The 13,418-nt window shown below is 42.1% G+C and overlaps 1 protein-coding gene across 1 annotated transcript in view; it reads left to right on the forward strand.

Moving 5' to 3' along the window:
• The first annotated feature begins 10,738 nt into the window (after nt 1–10,738).
• LOC121677165 (teneurin-3-like) overlaps nt 10,739–13,418 on the forward strand; it is a 30,538-nt gene continuing 27,858 nt past the window's right edge. The window contains exon 1 of the mRNA XM_042054918.1: nt 10,739–10,970. Within this exon, the coding sequence (XP_041910852.1) occupies nt 10,739–10,970 (232 nt within the window). The remainder of the gene's footprint in view (nt 10,971–13,418) is intronic.

The following is a 13,418-nucleotide window of genomic DNA, read 5'->3' on the forward strand; positions in this document are numbered from 1 at the left end:
TTCTAGTAGTTTTCTTTCCTCTTCTGTAAAACTGGTAAGTAATTCAGAATCGCCACCAGCAAAAGGCTCAGTGTGGAAGAGTGTTTCATGAGCGGATGTTGCTATTATCAATGTGTGTCTGACTGCAGCCAACACCCCTAACCAGATCCACCTATCGCTTTGAAGACACAGCAGCTGGAACAGGATCCAGCTTGTCTCTCTGGGTTTTGCTTTACCTGGGGGAACATTTGAGGCCATTTTGATGCCACAGTGTTCCACAAATGACACATAACTGGGCTGTTCTCTCATCCCTTCAGACCAGATGCCATTAGGAAGTAGCAGGCGCAGTACAGGAGCTGTGGCTTAAGCCGTGGTAGGAATGCGAAGATGGCGATGATGGGTATTGGTTGGTCCAGGCAAGCAGAAACTTTCAGAAGGATTATTTGTATTTTATTCTAAACGTCTCCAAGCTGGGAAGGCTTCATTTGATTCAGCTCGATGGAATTCCTGAGTGCATTTCCCATTTGTTCTAAGTGTGGCGATCATGGCCTCCCTGCAGCCACAGTTTTGTAGTCATGCGTAACTATCAACTTGTTGACAAAGTCTAGTAAATATTCCTTTTTATAGTTTTTATCAGAAAAAAAGTCACTTACATACCCAATCATGCCAAAAAAAAAACCCTTTAAGTTGTTTTGAAATCATAGAGCAAAACATTCCCATTTTACATTCCTTAGTAAATAAGCTTTATTATCTGTGTTTTTTTTTCTTTTCTGGATGTTTCTGTTTCCATTTACTTATAAATATTTTGGAGAGCTTTTTTTAACAATTTGATAAGAATTAAGCCATTTTATTGCCTAAGGCACTGCTCTATATATTTTCCAATTAAAATTTTTCCCGTATTCACTTCTGCTCTGAAGCTATTTTAGTACACTGTTCCTATTTATTTCATTACCCGCATTTATGTATTTGCTGTCTTTGTGAAGAAACATGAAGCATAGCTTTGAGTTTTAAAACAATAAGATTCCTACTTATTATTTTTAAAATAAAGGCATGAATCATGTACACACCTATGCACATATTTCACACATGGATTCATAGTAAAACCAAACGGCACAATGCTATGGGGGAGCATTCTTTTCTTGGTTTGTTTGTATGTTTTAGTTTTTTGTTTGTTTGTTTGGTTGGTTGGTTTGGTTTGATTTATTCAAGACAAGGTTTCTCTGTAGCTTTGGAGCCTGCCCTGGAACTAGCTCTTGTAGACCAGGCTGGCCTCGAACTCACAGAGATCCGCCTGCCTCTGCCTCCCAAGTGCTGGGATTAAAGGTGTGCGCCACCACCACCACCTCCCAGCTTGTATGTTTTAGTTCCTACAAGGGACACATTTTATGTTCTCAGTGAAAGAAAAGCAAACAGAGAGATCCTGAGCAGAGCTTGGGATGGCCTTCTCTCTGCTCAGTTCCTGGAGGAGACCCTTGTGCAGGTGTTCTAGCCTAGGTCCTGGTACCCATCCCAGCTCTCTCCTCTTCTTCTCTCTAGTGTCAAGTCCGCATCTCTGCTGACCACATCTCCAACCTGGCCACTTCTCCACACCCACACTGCCGTTTTGGGCACATTTCAGGCTGACTCCTTCCTTGCCTGGATTTCTACATGAAGCTCGGTCCCCAGGCTGTCCTGTCTCCTCCCCCTGTCCTGGATACCCCACCTACGGAGGGTTTTTGAAACTGAAAGCTGCTGGTAATATCATTTGCTTATGGCAACTCCACAATGGTCACGTGACAAGGGTCAAGCTGTATGAACCTGCTTAGCCTGCCCTTTGATGCCTACTTTTCACTGTTGGGGTCCCCCCACACTCACCTCAGTCCTCTCTACTCACTTGGTCCCATTGGCGTTTGTCTGTTAAACCCTCCCAGGCTGTGTTTTCTGAGTGTTACTCTCTTCATCTGTCCTCCTTCTACCTCAATCCTTCTGCTGTGACTGGCGTTTGTGTGCTCAGGCTAAATCTTGCATCTCCTGTGTCTTACCTAAATGTCAACTATTTATGCATTCATTTGTTCATTCATTGATTCCATTTGTTTATTTCAGAAAGGTCTGGTTTGGGCCCTCCGTCTCAATTAGATCTTCTCCTCTAATCTCTCTGAGTAGAATAACTTTTTCAAGGCTTCGTGTGATTATTATTTATTGATTTGTGTCATCTTTTTTTTAACTTGCTTCTTCTGTACCGGACTGAAAGAGTGAAAGTCCTTTCTCTTGTGTCTCCATCCCCAGTGCTTCTTCCCATGCCTTGCAAGTGCTAGGTATTCTCTATATACGACGAATTGGTAAACAAATCAGTGATCATCAAACCTGTGTCCATCTGGGTCAGACGTAGATCCACTTCTATGTCTTCTAAATTGCTCCGGTCCATTGCTCTGTGTCGTCTTGCTTTGCTTTTTCAGCTGATTTGACACTCTCTCGTGAGTGTCGTGATAAGATCATTTTAATCAGAATGTGGTTGTTGATACCTTTAGGTTAGGTTTCTCCTTTTACACCCTTTTATTTTCAACATTTTTGTTTGCTTTTTACAGTGCTGGGGATTTAACCTGGTCAACGTATTTGCTTTTAGCCTCTTAGTGTTTCAGAATATGTTACCTGGGGACAGCATCACATTGCACCCTGCTTTGAAAATGCAATGTGAAGACCTTTGCGTGTTGTGGACTGTATAAATGATTTTTGTTTAATATGCTTACTGACTTAGCTACATTTACTGACTCAGGTTTAAACCCGAGTTCACCATTTCTTTGTTCTTATCTTCCTATTTTGTTGTCTTCTTTATTACTTAATTTTTATTTCTTCTATCAGTTCAACAATCGTTTCCTGGCTCATGAGCTGTAACTTTTTGCTTTGTTACGTCAGAGTTTTAGAACGTACAGTGCATGACTTAACAGATTACCTTTAGGTGCTATTTTGTCATTTTGTGTGCAGTATAAACAGCTTACAATAGCGTGCTTCTTACTCCCTTCCTTTATGGTATTGTTGCGGTTTATTTTGCTCACATGCACTGTGAACCCACAAATACATTGCTTTGATTTTTCATTGTGCTTCCAGAGATTTAAACATTTTCCTACGTGTTTCTCCACATCCTCAACATTGCCAAGTGCTGCGCTTTGCTTAGCACGTATCTAGGTGGCTGCGCCTCCTTTTCATTGGGTGGCTTCCTTTCCATTTTCACGTCATAGAGCCTGCTGATGATCAGCTCTGGTGTGTATGAAAACACATTGATTCAAGCTTAATTTATGAAGTACTCAAGAATTTTCCTTAGGCATGGAGTTTCCGATGAATTTTTTTTTCTTTCCATGCTTTAAAATATATTGCCCTCCTCGCTGTATGCTTACATTATTTCTGTTTAGATGCTCTCAAAATAGCACACTATTTTATTTTCTCTTTTCTTAAGAGTATTTCTTTACTGCTGGATTGGACAATTTTCATCATAATTAAATGTGTTGGTGTACATTTCTTCACACTTCTCCCTGGGATTTGAGTTGATGGGACCTGTACATTTGCAGTGTTCCTCGAATCTGAAATATTCACGCTTACTTTTTCCTTCAACTCCTCTCTGTCCTCTCTTTGTCCTATCCTTCGGGTTCTGTCACCACACTGACTTCTTAGATTCCGTATCTCAGCGATCACTAGTTCACTGGGAGACTTCTCAACCCATCAGCTTTACTATATATTGTCTCCATGTGTGTTTTCGAGTTTGCTGCCTCTCCCTTCTGTGACATCTGATTTATCATCCTTCACCTCAGACATTGTAGAGTCCCCCTATATTTGACTATACAATTTTTTCTATCCTCTATCAATTTAAACTTCAAACATATGGGATACAGTTATCCTACTTCCTGTCTTAGTTACTTTCCTACTACTGGGATAAAACAACATGGGCCTGGTAACTTCCAGAAGGAGGAGTCTATTTGGGGCTACGGTTCCAGAGGGATAAGAGTCCACCACTATCACAGTGAGGAACTGTGGTGGCGGGCAGGTAGGCATGCTGACTGGAGCTGGTAGCTGAGAGCAGACGGCTCACATCTCCAGCCACAAGCAGGAACCAGAGAGGGAGCACTGGGAACTGGACTTTGGAAATCTTAACGCCCAGCCTGAGTGACACACTTCCTCCAGCAAGGCCCACTCAAGCAGTGCCACTAACTGGGGACCAAGTATTCAAATGCCCAGTGATATAGGGACATCTCATTCAAACTACCCAGTCACGGAAACCTTCACACCCATGTCTAATAACTCTAGCAACTGTATCCATTCTACATCCAGGCTCGATTAGCTGTCTTTTCCCTTCATTATTTTCTTGCTCTTTTATATACCTGAATATGGATACGAAGCATTGTGAATTTAATCTCGTTCAATGATGAATGCTTTTATTTATTTGTTTATTTTTCTAGAATATTCTGTAGCCTTGTGAAAGTGCAATTAAGTTATTTGGAATCGGCCGTTCACCTGTGGTCTTGTTTTAAGATGTATGAGGTGGGACCAGGAGTGTCTTCATTTCAGGCCTCCATTCCACACAGAACTGAAACATTATTTCCCTAAGTACATGGCCCAGCCCAGTCTGGGGCTCTTGCAGAATGGCTGGTGTAAGGACGGCACACTTAGGTGAGACCTGGATACTTTCTCCCCAATATAGGGTCCTGAGTGGGGGTAGTTTTGCCCTTAGAACATATTTTATTGCGTAGAAACATGCATGTCTGTCATGAACTGCTAGTACAAACACTTAAAAGTAGAGGCTAGAAGATATTAATAAACATCACCCTATAATGTAGCACCTCAGAAAAGGAATTTGTTTTCCTTCTAAGATGTCAGTGGTCCTGAGGTTGGGAATGCTGTCATCATCATCAGCCAGAAACTGAACCCAGGTCCTCTGCAGGAACACCAGGCAGGGCTATCTTAACCCCTGAGCTTTATCTCCAATTTCCCACCTTTGTTCTTCCAGACAGGAGGATAAACTTAGCTCCTGTGGCTTGTCCTGCAAGTAAGAAAAAGTTGACTTTATATGCATAGCTGTTATCTACTGTTTTCTCTGTTAACTGTCATGTTTAAACACCTTGCATAGTGCTCAGCTTCTCAGGCACTGATACTCACTACCTTAGTTTCCTAGTTTTTTTTCCCATGCCTGTATCCTCTCAGCAAGCATCACTTCTGTGACTTAGCAGTGACAAAACCCTTTTCTTGGAAAGTCTTTCACATTTACTTGTGTTTTCAATGAATCATTGTTTCTCTTGTCGGAAGCTGGAAATGCAAATTATTGGTACACATAAACTTAGCATCACCAAGGAAGTTACCATAATATGATTTTATTTGTATACTTAATTATTTCAATTCTTCGGTTTACAAGTTTGCCTCTGAAAAAGCAATTTTTTTCTAAAAGGAACAATAGCAATTGATTTCCTCTTGTGTTCAATTGCTGTTAATCTATTCAATAAAAGAAATACTTTGAAATGTGCACAATACAGAAAGTTATGTTTACTGCTTGATTAACCTAACTGGCAATAATTCATAAATACTAATTTATTAAGGAAATGTGACTTGCAACGAAAAGGTGAAAATTTTCTTGCTATTGGGTATGAATGAATTAATTTATGTCTTTAATCTAAAATGTTAGGGTGATAAATTAATGTTTCTCCTAAGTCTACTTATTCTTCGGGGTAAGTCTTTCCATTAAAAAAAAATGGGTAGGAGTGAATTCTGTCCTCAGAGGTCGTCAAGGTAACACTAAAGGACATATAGTTCTTACAGAAATCAGACATCAGGGAGAGCATGAGTGATTTTGACCAGCAGGTTCTTTCTCTTTGGGGTTCACGTGTTCGTTCTTTATCTCAACTCTTGGAATTTTAGAAGTACATTTGATTTTAGAATGTCAATGATGGGTCAAAAATTAGAATCTTTGGCATCAAGAATTTTAAAAATCCATGAACTACAATTAAAAATCAGGTTAGTTTAGCCGAGTGGCAGTGGTGCACACCTTTAATCCCCAGCACTCAGGAAGCAGAGGCAGGCAGAGTTCTGTGAGTTCAAGGCCAGTCCAGACTACAGTACAGAGTGCCAGGAGAGGCAGGCTCCAAACCTACACAGATAACTCTGTCTTGAAAAAAAAAATCAAGTTAGTTTGTAAGTGTAGGATTTTTTAAGGTTGGTATTTGGGGGATTTATTATTTTTATTATTTTTTTGTTGTTGAGTTCATTTTTCTGTCAGGTTCAAAGTAGATTTAAATGTTACATCTGGGGGCTGGAGGAATATTCAAGTGGTTAGAGACATTTGCTGCTCTTGCAGGGACTGGAGTTCGGTTCCCAACACTCACATGGGGCAGCTCTCAACAGCCTGTAACTCCAGCTCCAGGAGATCTGATGCCACCCATCTTCTGTGTCTGTGGTCTGCTCCATGCGTGTGCACATAGACACATAGACATGCACATCCTAAACAAACAGTTACATAAACCTTTCAATACTGCAGCTACCATTGAAGTTAGGGTCAACCCATCTCAGCCCATAAAGCTGGAACTGCCTGCCTGTTCATTCATTCATTTGTTTGGTCTCATCTCTCACGACTCTTGCCTTGTACCCCAACAAACTAGTGTGAGCCAGAACCATCATATGCCGTAATACTCCGCGTACATTAAACACATTGAGCCTCATGCATTGTCTCTTTCTCAGCTCCATGACTGTAAGGAGTTGTGTCTCACTGTCACTGCCCGGAACCACAAGAAGCATTGTTCCACGAGTCACTAGCCATCCAAAAGATCAAAATTCAGAGTATAACATCTACTGAATGCACACTGCCTTCCCATCATCATGTATGCACAGTCAGGAAATCGAGTGGATCCATTTCATCAGGACATCTGCATTGTAAAGCAACAAATAACATAGCGATACAGATGTTTTAAGTCCAGCTCTGCGTTTCAAAGTACTATGATGTTTAACTGACCTGTTTTTCAAAGGGTTAAGGGATTGTGTCCAAATGGCAATACAATGTTGTTCTCATGTCAATTCCAACAGCCCATTTTTTTGTTAACTTGCTTTGCAGGACTTTGTTTCCCAAAGGCTGCACTGCCTGGCCCATCTGTTAGGTTCTTTATGTGGGGTCTGCATACAAGGACCTTCTCCCGTGTGAGAAACCAGAAGTTGCTGTCAAAAGATGTCAACGGTTTAGCACTTCCCAAGCGGTCACAGTTCTTAATCTCCCCCTTCTCAGCCTTGAGTGGAGGAGATAACCCCGAAGACCGCCTTTGAAATCATAGTGAACTCATTGACTCCCATCAGAAGCACGACAGAGGTTGCAAGCATTACAGTGTAGATTAAATCCTCAAAGAGTCTGAACTATGTACAAAAGTGGAATGATAGAGAGCGTCTTGTTGTTTTGAGGGCCCAAGATCAAATTGCCTCTGTCTTTGATATTGCATTCCATTGATCTTGATTTATCACGGCCACTTAGAATTGCTTTGCAAACAAAACCTAGTTATTTGGTGTTATAAATGTCCTAGGATGTCAGAGTGCTGGGCGGACACTGGTGGTATACTGTTGTAGGGTCAGCATACACAAAGCTGACACCCGGGATCACAGGTCCAAGGACATCCCGGCCTGTATAGCATAGCAGAACCCCTCTTCTCTCACAAACTTAACTGGAAAAAAAGTTCAAGACTACTCTGACCATTAAAGGAAAAACAGACAGAGAGACATTCCAAAGTGAGGCTGAAAAACAGCTAGCTCAGCAGTGTGGTACTTCCCTGCCATGCCCAAGGCCCTGGGTGGCTTCCCAGAACCATGAAACAAAACTAATGTTATCTTCAATGCCAATGGCTTAACATTTAATTAATGTGACAGTACCACAATGTCCCTTATTTTCTGTGGTAATACACTCATGCTACCGTATCAAAGAACTACGTGAGTACATAGCTTACAAGAACACAAAATTGAATCATGAAATTATAAAGTTTTATTTTTACATTTAAAAGTGAATTGCACAGTGTGCCAAAGACCTGTTCTTTGGGGTATGGTTTGCCTGATCCCCTTCATCAGGAATGCTCGTTTTTAAAACACATAGCAACTTAGGATGCCATTTGAAATTCCGCAACGCCATGGAATTCCAAATGTCTCTTACTGGGAATGCTTAAATGATATTTTTCTGGTCAATTAAAGACCGCTTGATGACCATTTAATTTTTAGATTCTGTATAGACTTTCCTCCAAAGAGCCAAATGCTGGTTTAGAAAGGAAATTTGTGTTGAACTTAAGACATATTTATTCAGTGTGTCAAAGGAGAAATTATAACAATGTAATTGAAAGATCATTAAGGCCAATTAGTGCCTTTTTCTTCAGATTCTGGAAACAGGCCGCTGATCACTCTGTAACACAGAGTCAGTATTTTAATAGGCTCAGCAGACAGGTAAGATTTTATAAACAGAGAAGGGCTGATAAAAAAAAACTCAGAAGCAAAGAGCAGTGACCAATTGTTTGGAAATCACACTTCCTGTAAGGTGAGAACAGAAAGAGAAACTGGCTGGCTGGAAGTTACTTTCAGGTTAGTTTTCATAAGAAATAAAGCACGAGACCATGGTTACCATATTGATTGATATTGCTCCCTTTAGCGACCTTGATTGAATCTCTTGCTCGGGTGGTTAAAGGAAAATCCCACGATTTTTCCTCTGAACCTTAGCATGCATGTCCCATTTGGGTCCTAGTGTAGGAGCCTAGTCCCCATTACAAGCTCCTCTAATTTCTATTTAACAATCCCATTGGAAAGTATGTTACTATCTCACTAACCAAATGGAGGGTCCATTTGAGCAGTAACATTCCTTATCCACTCCTAGGTCTTCGGCACTCATGGAGGCATTCCGTAAATATTCACCTAAAATAAACTGTTTGGTTAGAATAATTAAAATAAGGAAACTCATTAATTTTATTATAGTTTCTGTTGCATTACCAGAAGTTATTTTTCAAAGTAAGCTAAAAGGAAAGCTACAATAAAAACTCAGGTTTTATTAAGAGCTGTTAGAAGAATTTGTAAGAGAATAGCGAATTCATGAATCAGAGTCAGTAAAAAAATATTACATTAGAATACAGTTACAATAAAGGAAAAACTGATGGAGAAGTGAAGATTCTTTTTTGAACAATCTGAAACATTAATTACTACTTTGAATGACCTAGTTCAATTCAAAAGTAGGGGAATGTGGAAACCCATTTAAGGAAAGCCTTGATTGGTCATTCATGGTATGCAATTTGGCTGAAGACGTGGCTTGGAGAGTATCCCAAATGTTTATAAGTAAGCACAGCAGAGTCCGTGACTATCCCAGCCCAGAGTTTTGCCCCCCTTTGAGTATCTGGATGGAAGGCAGGCAGAAGCTGATAGGGCTACTTGTCAGGTCAAGATGGAGGAGGGAGACTTGTTGACAACCTCAACGTAAGCGGTGTGAGTGTGGGAGAATCAGAGGTTACAAGACTCCGCATCAGAAGCCCGCTAAAGAGCGGTGTGATGGGTCTAATGACAGACAGTGAAGAAGGGGCAAGAGCCTCTTTTGCATGGGGAATCTGCATGGAAGAAAATACTTAAATGGAAGTCACAGCCCTGCAGATTCAGAAGCAAGGCGAGGAATAGGAACTAGCCAGGAGTCTCTTTCAAGTGGATTGTGGAAACCCTGGGATAAAAAGTAGATTTCGGAAAGTGGGATTGGAGTGGGGCCATACACCAAGGGTTGAAGACGGAGCTCCTGGGAACCTTCAGGTTACAATGAAGGACAGAATGAGAAACAATAAAGACAAAAGAGGATCACAAAATGCGGATTAGCCTTGGGCAACTTTCCTTCTTCCAGCTAGCAGCAGACCCTGAGCCCTGTCCGCTGTCAGTTCAGCAAATTCAGGAAAAAAAAGACAGTTGCTAAGCAAAGAAACATAATTTGCTCTGTTCCTTCTAACATATTCTTGCTATCAGCAGTTCCAAAAAAAAGGAAAGAAAGAAAGAAAAAGTGCCTCCATCAAATTAGCCACTTGAATTACCTTAAATATCAGGGTACAACTGATTAAGTTCACATGCTAGGGCAGAAAATAAGTGCTTTTCAAGAAGGGGGTTAGGAGAGGGGGAAAGCTCTTTCCGTAGTTCAAGGCATTTAGGGCCTTAACACATGAAAATTGCCCTCTGAAGCAAAAGTCTTTGTTAAAAAAAATGAATACACTATTCAATACGTTTGATGACGTTCCAGCTATAAGAATCTCCCAATTTGTTCCTTTGCTTTAAAAAGGTGAAAAAAAAATTAATAACATGCTTTTTTTTTTGGAAGGAAAAGAAAGGAATTTTTTCTACACTAAAATACTGTGGGAGAAAATCGTTCCCTTATGGGATATTGAACAAACTATTGCAGCCAATTCTTAACTGGCTTCCATATTGATATTCAAGCTTGAGTTTAATTTGTATTTTGTGTTATCATGGTGGTGGGCAATCATGGAACATGCTTCGCACGAATGTCCAGAGCAGAAAGTGTGCCACACCTGTTGGCATTACAGACTGTGTTATGAGAATCTTACAGATATCAGTTCGGTGTTAAAAATGGCATTCTGCCTAGCAAAACTCAGCCCATTGGCTGAGACGGCCAGCAAGGAGTCAGGCTGTGGACGACGATAGCGCTGACGTCATGCCAACCTTTTGTCTTTGCAGAAAGGCCAGTGAGACTTGAACTCTGAGCGGGCCGTTGGAACAAGCGGGACCGATGTGCCCAGAGAAGGAATGAAGTATGGATGTAAAAGAACGCCGGCCTTACTGCTCCTTGACCAAGAGCAGACGAGAAAAGGAACGGCGGTACACGAACTCGTCCGCGGACAATGAGGAGTGTAGGGTCCCCACTCAGAAGTCTTACAGCTCCAGCGAAACCTTGAAAGCTTTTGACCATGATTCCTCGCGGCTGCTTTACGGAAACAGAGTAAAGGATCTGGTCCACAGAGAAGCGGACGAGTATCCTAGACAAGGTAGGTACACACTCTGGTCAAGCACAAGGCATGCGGGTGTGTTCCTAACTTCGGGGTGCCCCTGGGTTTCAAGCCCTAGATGGTGAAATGACTATTTTTTTTGTCCTGGCTGATGGTTCCGATTTTAAAATACCTAGTGGGTCACACAGTATACCAGATAAGAGATAGAAAGCCACCTGTGACACATGGGCTCACAGACCTGGGGCCTGACACACGTTGAATAGAACTCCTCAGCCCCACATCTGTGCACGTATGAAGTTGAGAGTTTGTACACTCACAAACACGGCTATTGGAGATGGTGAAGGAAAGCAGGTATTGAGAAAGAAGATCTCACAAGCACCCAGAAGAGTAGAGTTAGGGGTCTAGCGAACCTCACATTCCATCCAGCCCATCCATCCGCTAGTGTCTATATTATACAAGCTAGGGGCATGGAAGGAGTCTCTATTCTCTCTCCCCTGCAACCTCATACTAAACACAGCCTACATTTTCCCGGAAGGCCCCAGGACTTGGTCATTTGCACACATTTCCTGCCATTCCCTCACTCGGTTTTCCTGCTCCCTGCCTTGCCATTCAAACGGTGACTCTCGTAACTTTGGTGTGGCATCTTAGAATGACTGATTCTCGTACTTCTAAAGAAGCCCCGTGTTTTAAGGAGGGCACACAGTTAACTTTCTCTTGTACAAGACTGAGATGCGGGCAAGGTTTCGCCAGTGAAAATAAAACCCTCTTACATGAGCATTTCAAAGTCTGTAGACCTAGTGCCTCTTGGTTAATTGAATCGGGAAACTAGAAGGTATGGAACTTCAGTAAGAACAGCGATCTGCATGTGTTTTCAGTCACCTCATTGTCTGAGTGACTGAGAACTTGACATTAACAGGGAGCAAATCTAGGAAACTTTAAAAAGGGATGACGCAGAAGGAACATTTATTCATGAGTCATTCATGAGGCTCGCGCTTGTGTACCCATGATTCCTTTCTCCTCTGCGTTACCTGAGAAATCATGCTAAATAAAGTGAAAGGGTATTCATTTGTCCAAATCAGTTTATATTGTAAAATAAATTTACCTAATTTCCTGGAGAGAGATTCCCCCTCAAAAGCACTCCTTACTATATACTGAAATTTCATGAAGAGGGGCAAGATAGCTTCAGATTTTTAATTCCATTGAAAAGAGATACAGAGCGCACTTGGCTGGGTACCCTTGGGAAGTCAGCAAACACTCATATGATCCTTACACTGTATACTAGAATGCTGAACCTTTTTTCCCTCTCATATTGTCTCCACAGCTGAAAAACATTATCAACATACATTTTTCACTATTTTTGTAAAGTCGGCAATGCATGCCATCTGAACCCTACATGAAGTCTTGCTTTTCTCTAACAAAAATAACTGGTTAGTGTCATGTCGTGGGAAGAGTAGTAGAACTGCCCTGCTTTGTGCAGCACTATTAGGAGAAATCTCGGTTGCACATGTGGCAAAAAGCACCGGGGAGGCTCATCCCCACCCCAAGCAAGCGTTTAGTTTTGGCAGAGAGGAGGATGCTTAAACCAGGTTAAAAATAGCTCCCTTAGATTTTTCACCTCCTAGGCAGTGCCAATCCAGCGCAGGCTGTTGTGAACGACAGTGGCGACACCATCTGTGGAAACCGTGGAACCCGAGTTCGTAGGGGACCAAAGAGTACTATTACTCAGCTCCTTGCAAGCCAGGGACTAGTGAAGGAGAAAGTGAGCCAGGTGGCAGAAGGTGGCCTCTCATCTGGATCCGAGTGGAGGAGTGGAGGGCGGGGCCGAGTTATGAGCAGAAAGGAAGGGAAAAGCCAAGGTACGGTGCTCAGAGGTACAAGCACTCAGCCTCAGGCCCCTGCATTAGAGTTCATTAAACAATAGAACGGGTGGCTAATTCTTGCTAAGGTGTGCCTGTGCGCACTGTGCCCATGCGCTGAATGCGCTGGGTGTGGCCACGTGATGGAGGCTCCGCAGCCGACTCGTCTGCAGATTGAGACAGCGAGGCTTGGAGACGTCATGGTTAGCTCTCCCAGAGAGGTGCCTTGCACGGAGGACGGTTGAACCCCTAGCTCTTAGTGCTTAGCCCCAAAGCTCTGTGCGGGTGCCAAAAAAAGAGAACAAGTATTAAAAACTGTCACTTGCTTTAGGGCAGTAAATTGTCTTTGATTCCCTATTAACATGTAATGGTTTCGATAGTGAAAAGCGAGCACATCCAAGTCACATACAGGAAGTAAAACTGATCCGAATTTCTAGTGGGTAGATGAGGATGAGCACCAGAAAAATCTTGGGATTCTCTCTCTCTCTCTCTCTCTCTCTCTCTTTCTCTCTCTCTCTCTCTCTCTCTTTGTGTGTGTGTGTGTGTGTGTGTGTGTGTGGTGTTCCTGTGACATCCAGAGGTTGACATCCATCCAGCCTACTGCTTTTTCCATGGGTGCTGGAATCTGAAC

Source organism: Arvicola amphibius, chromosome 4 (genome assembly GCF_903992535.2).
Source record: "Arvicola amphibius chromosome 4, mArvAmp1.2, whole genome shotgun sequence".
Lineage (NCBI taxonomy): Eukaryota > Metazoa > Chordata > Mammalia > Rodentia > Cricetidae > Arvicola > Arvicola amphibius.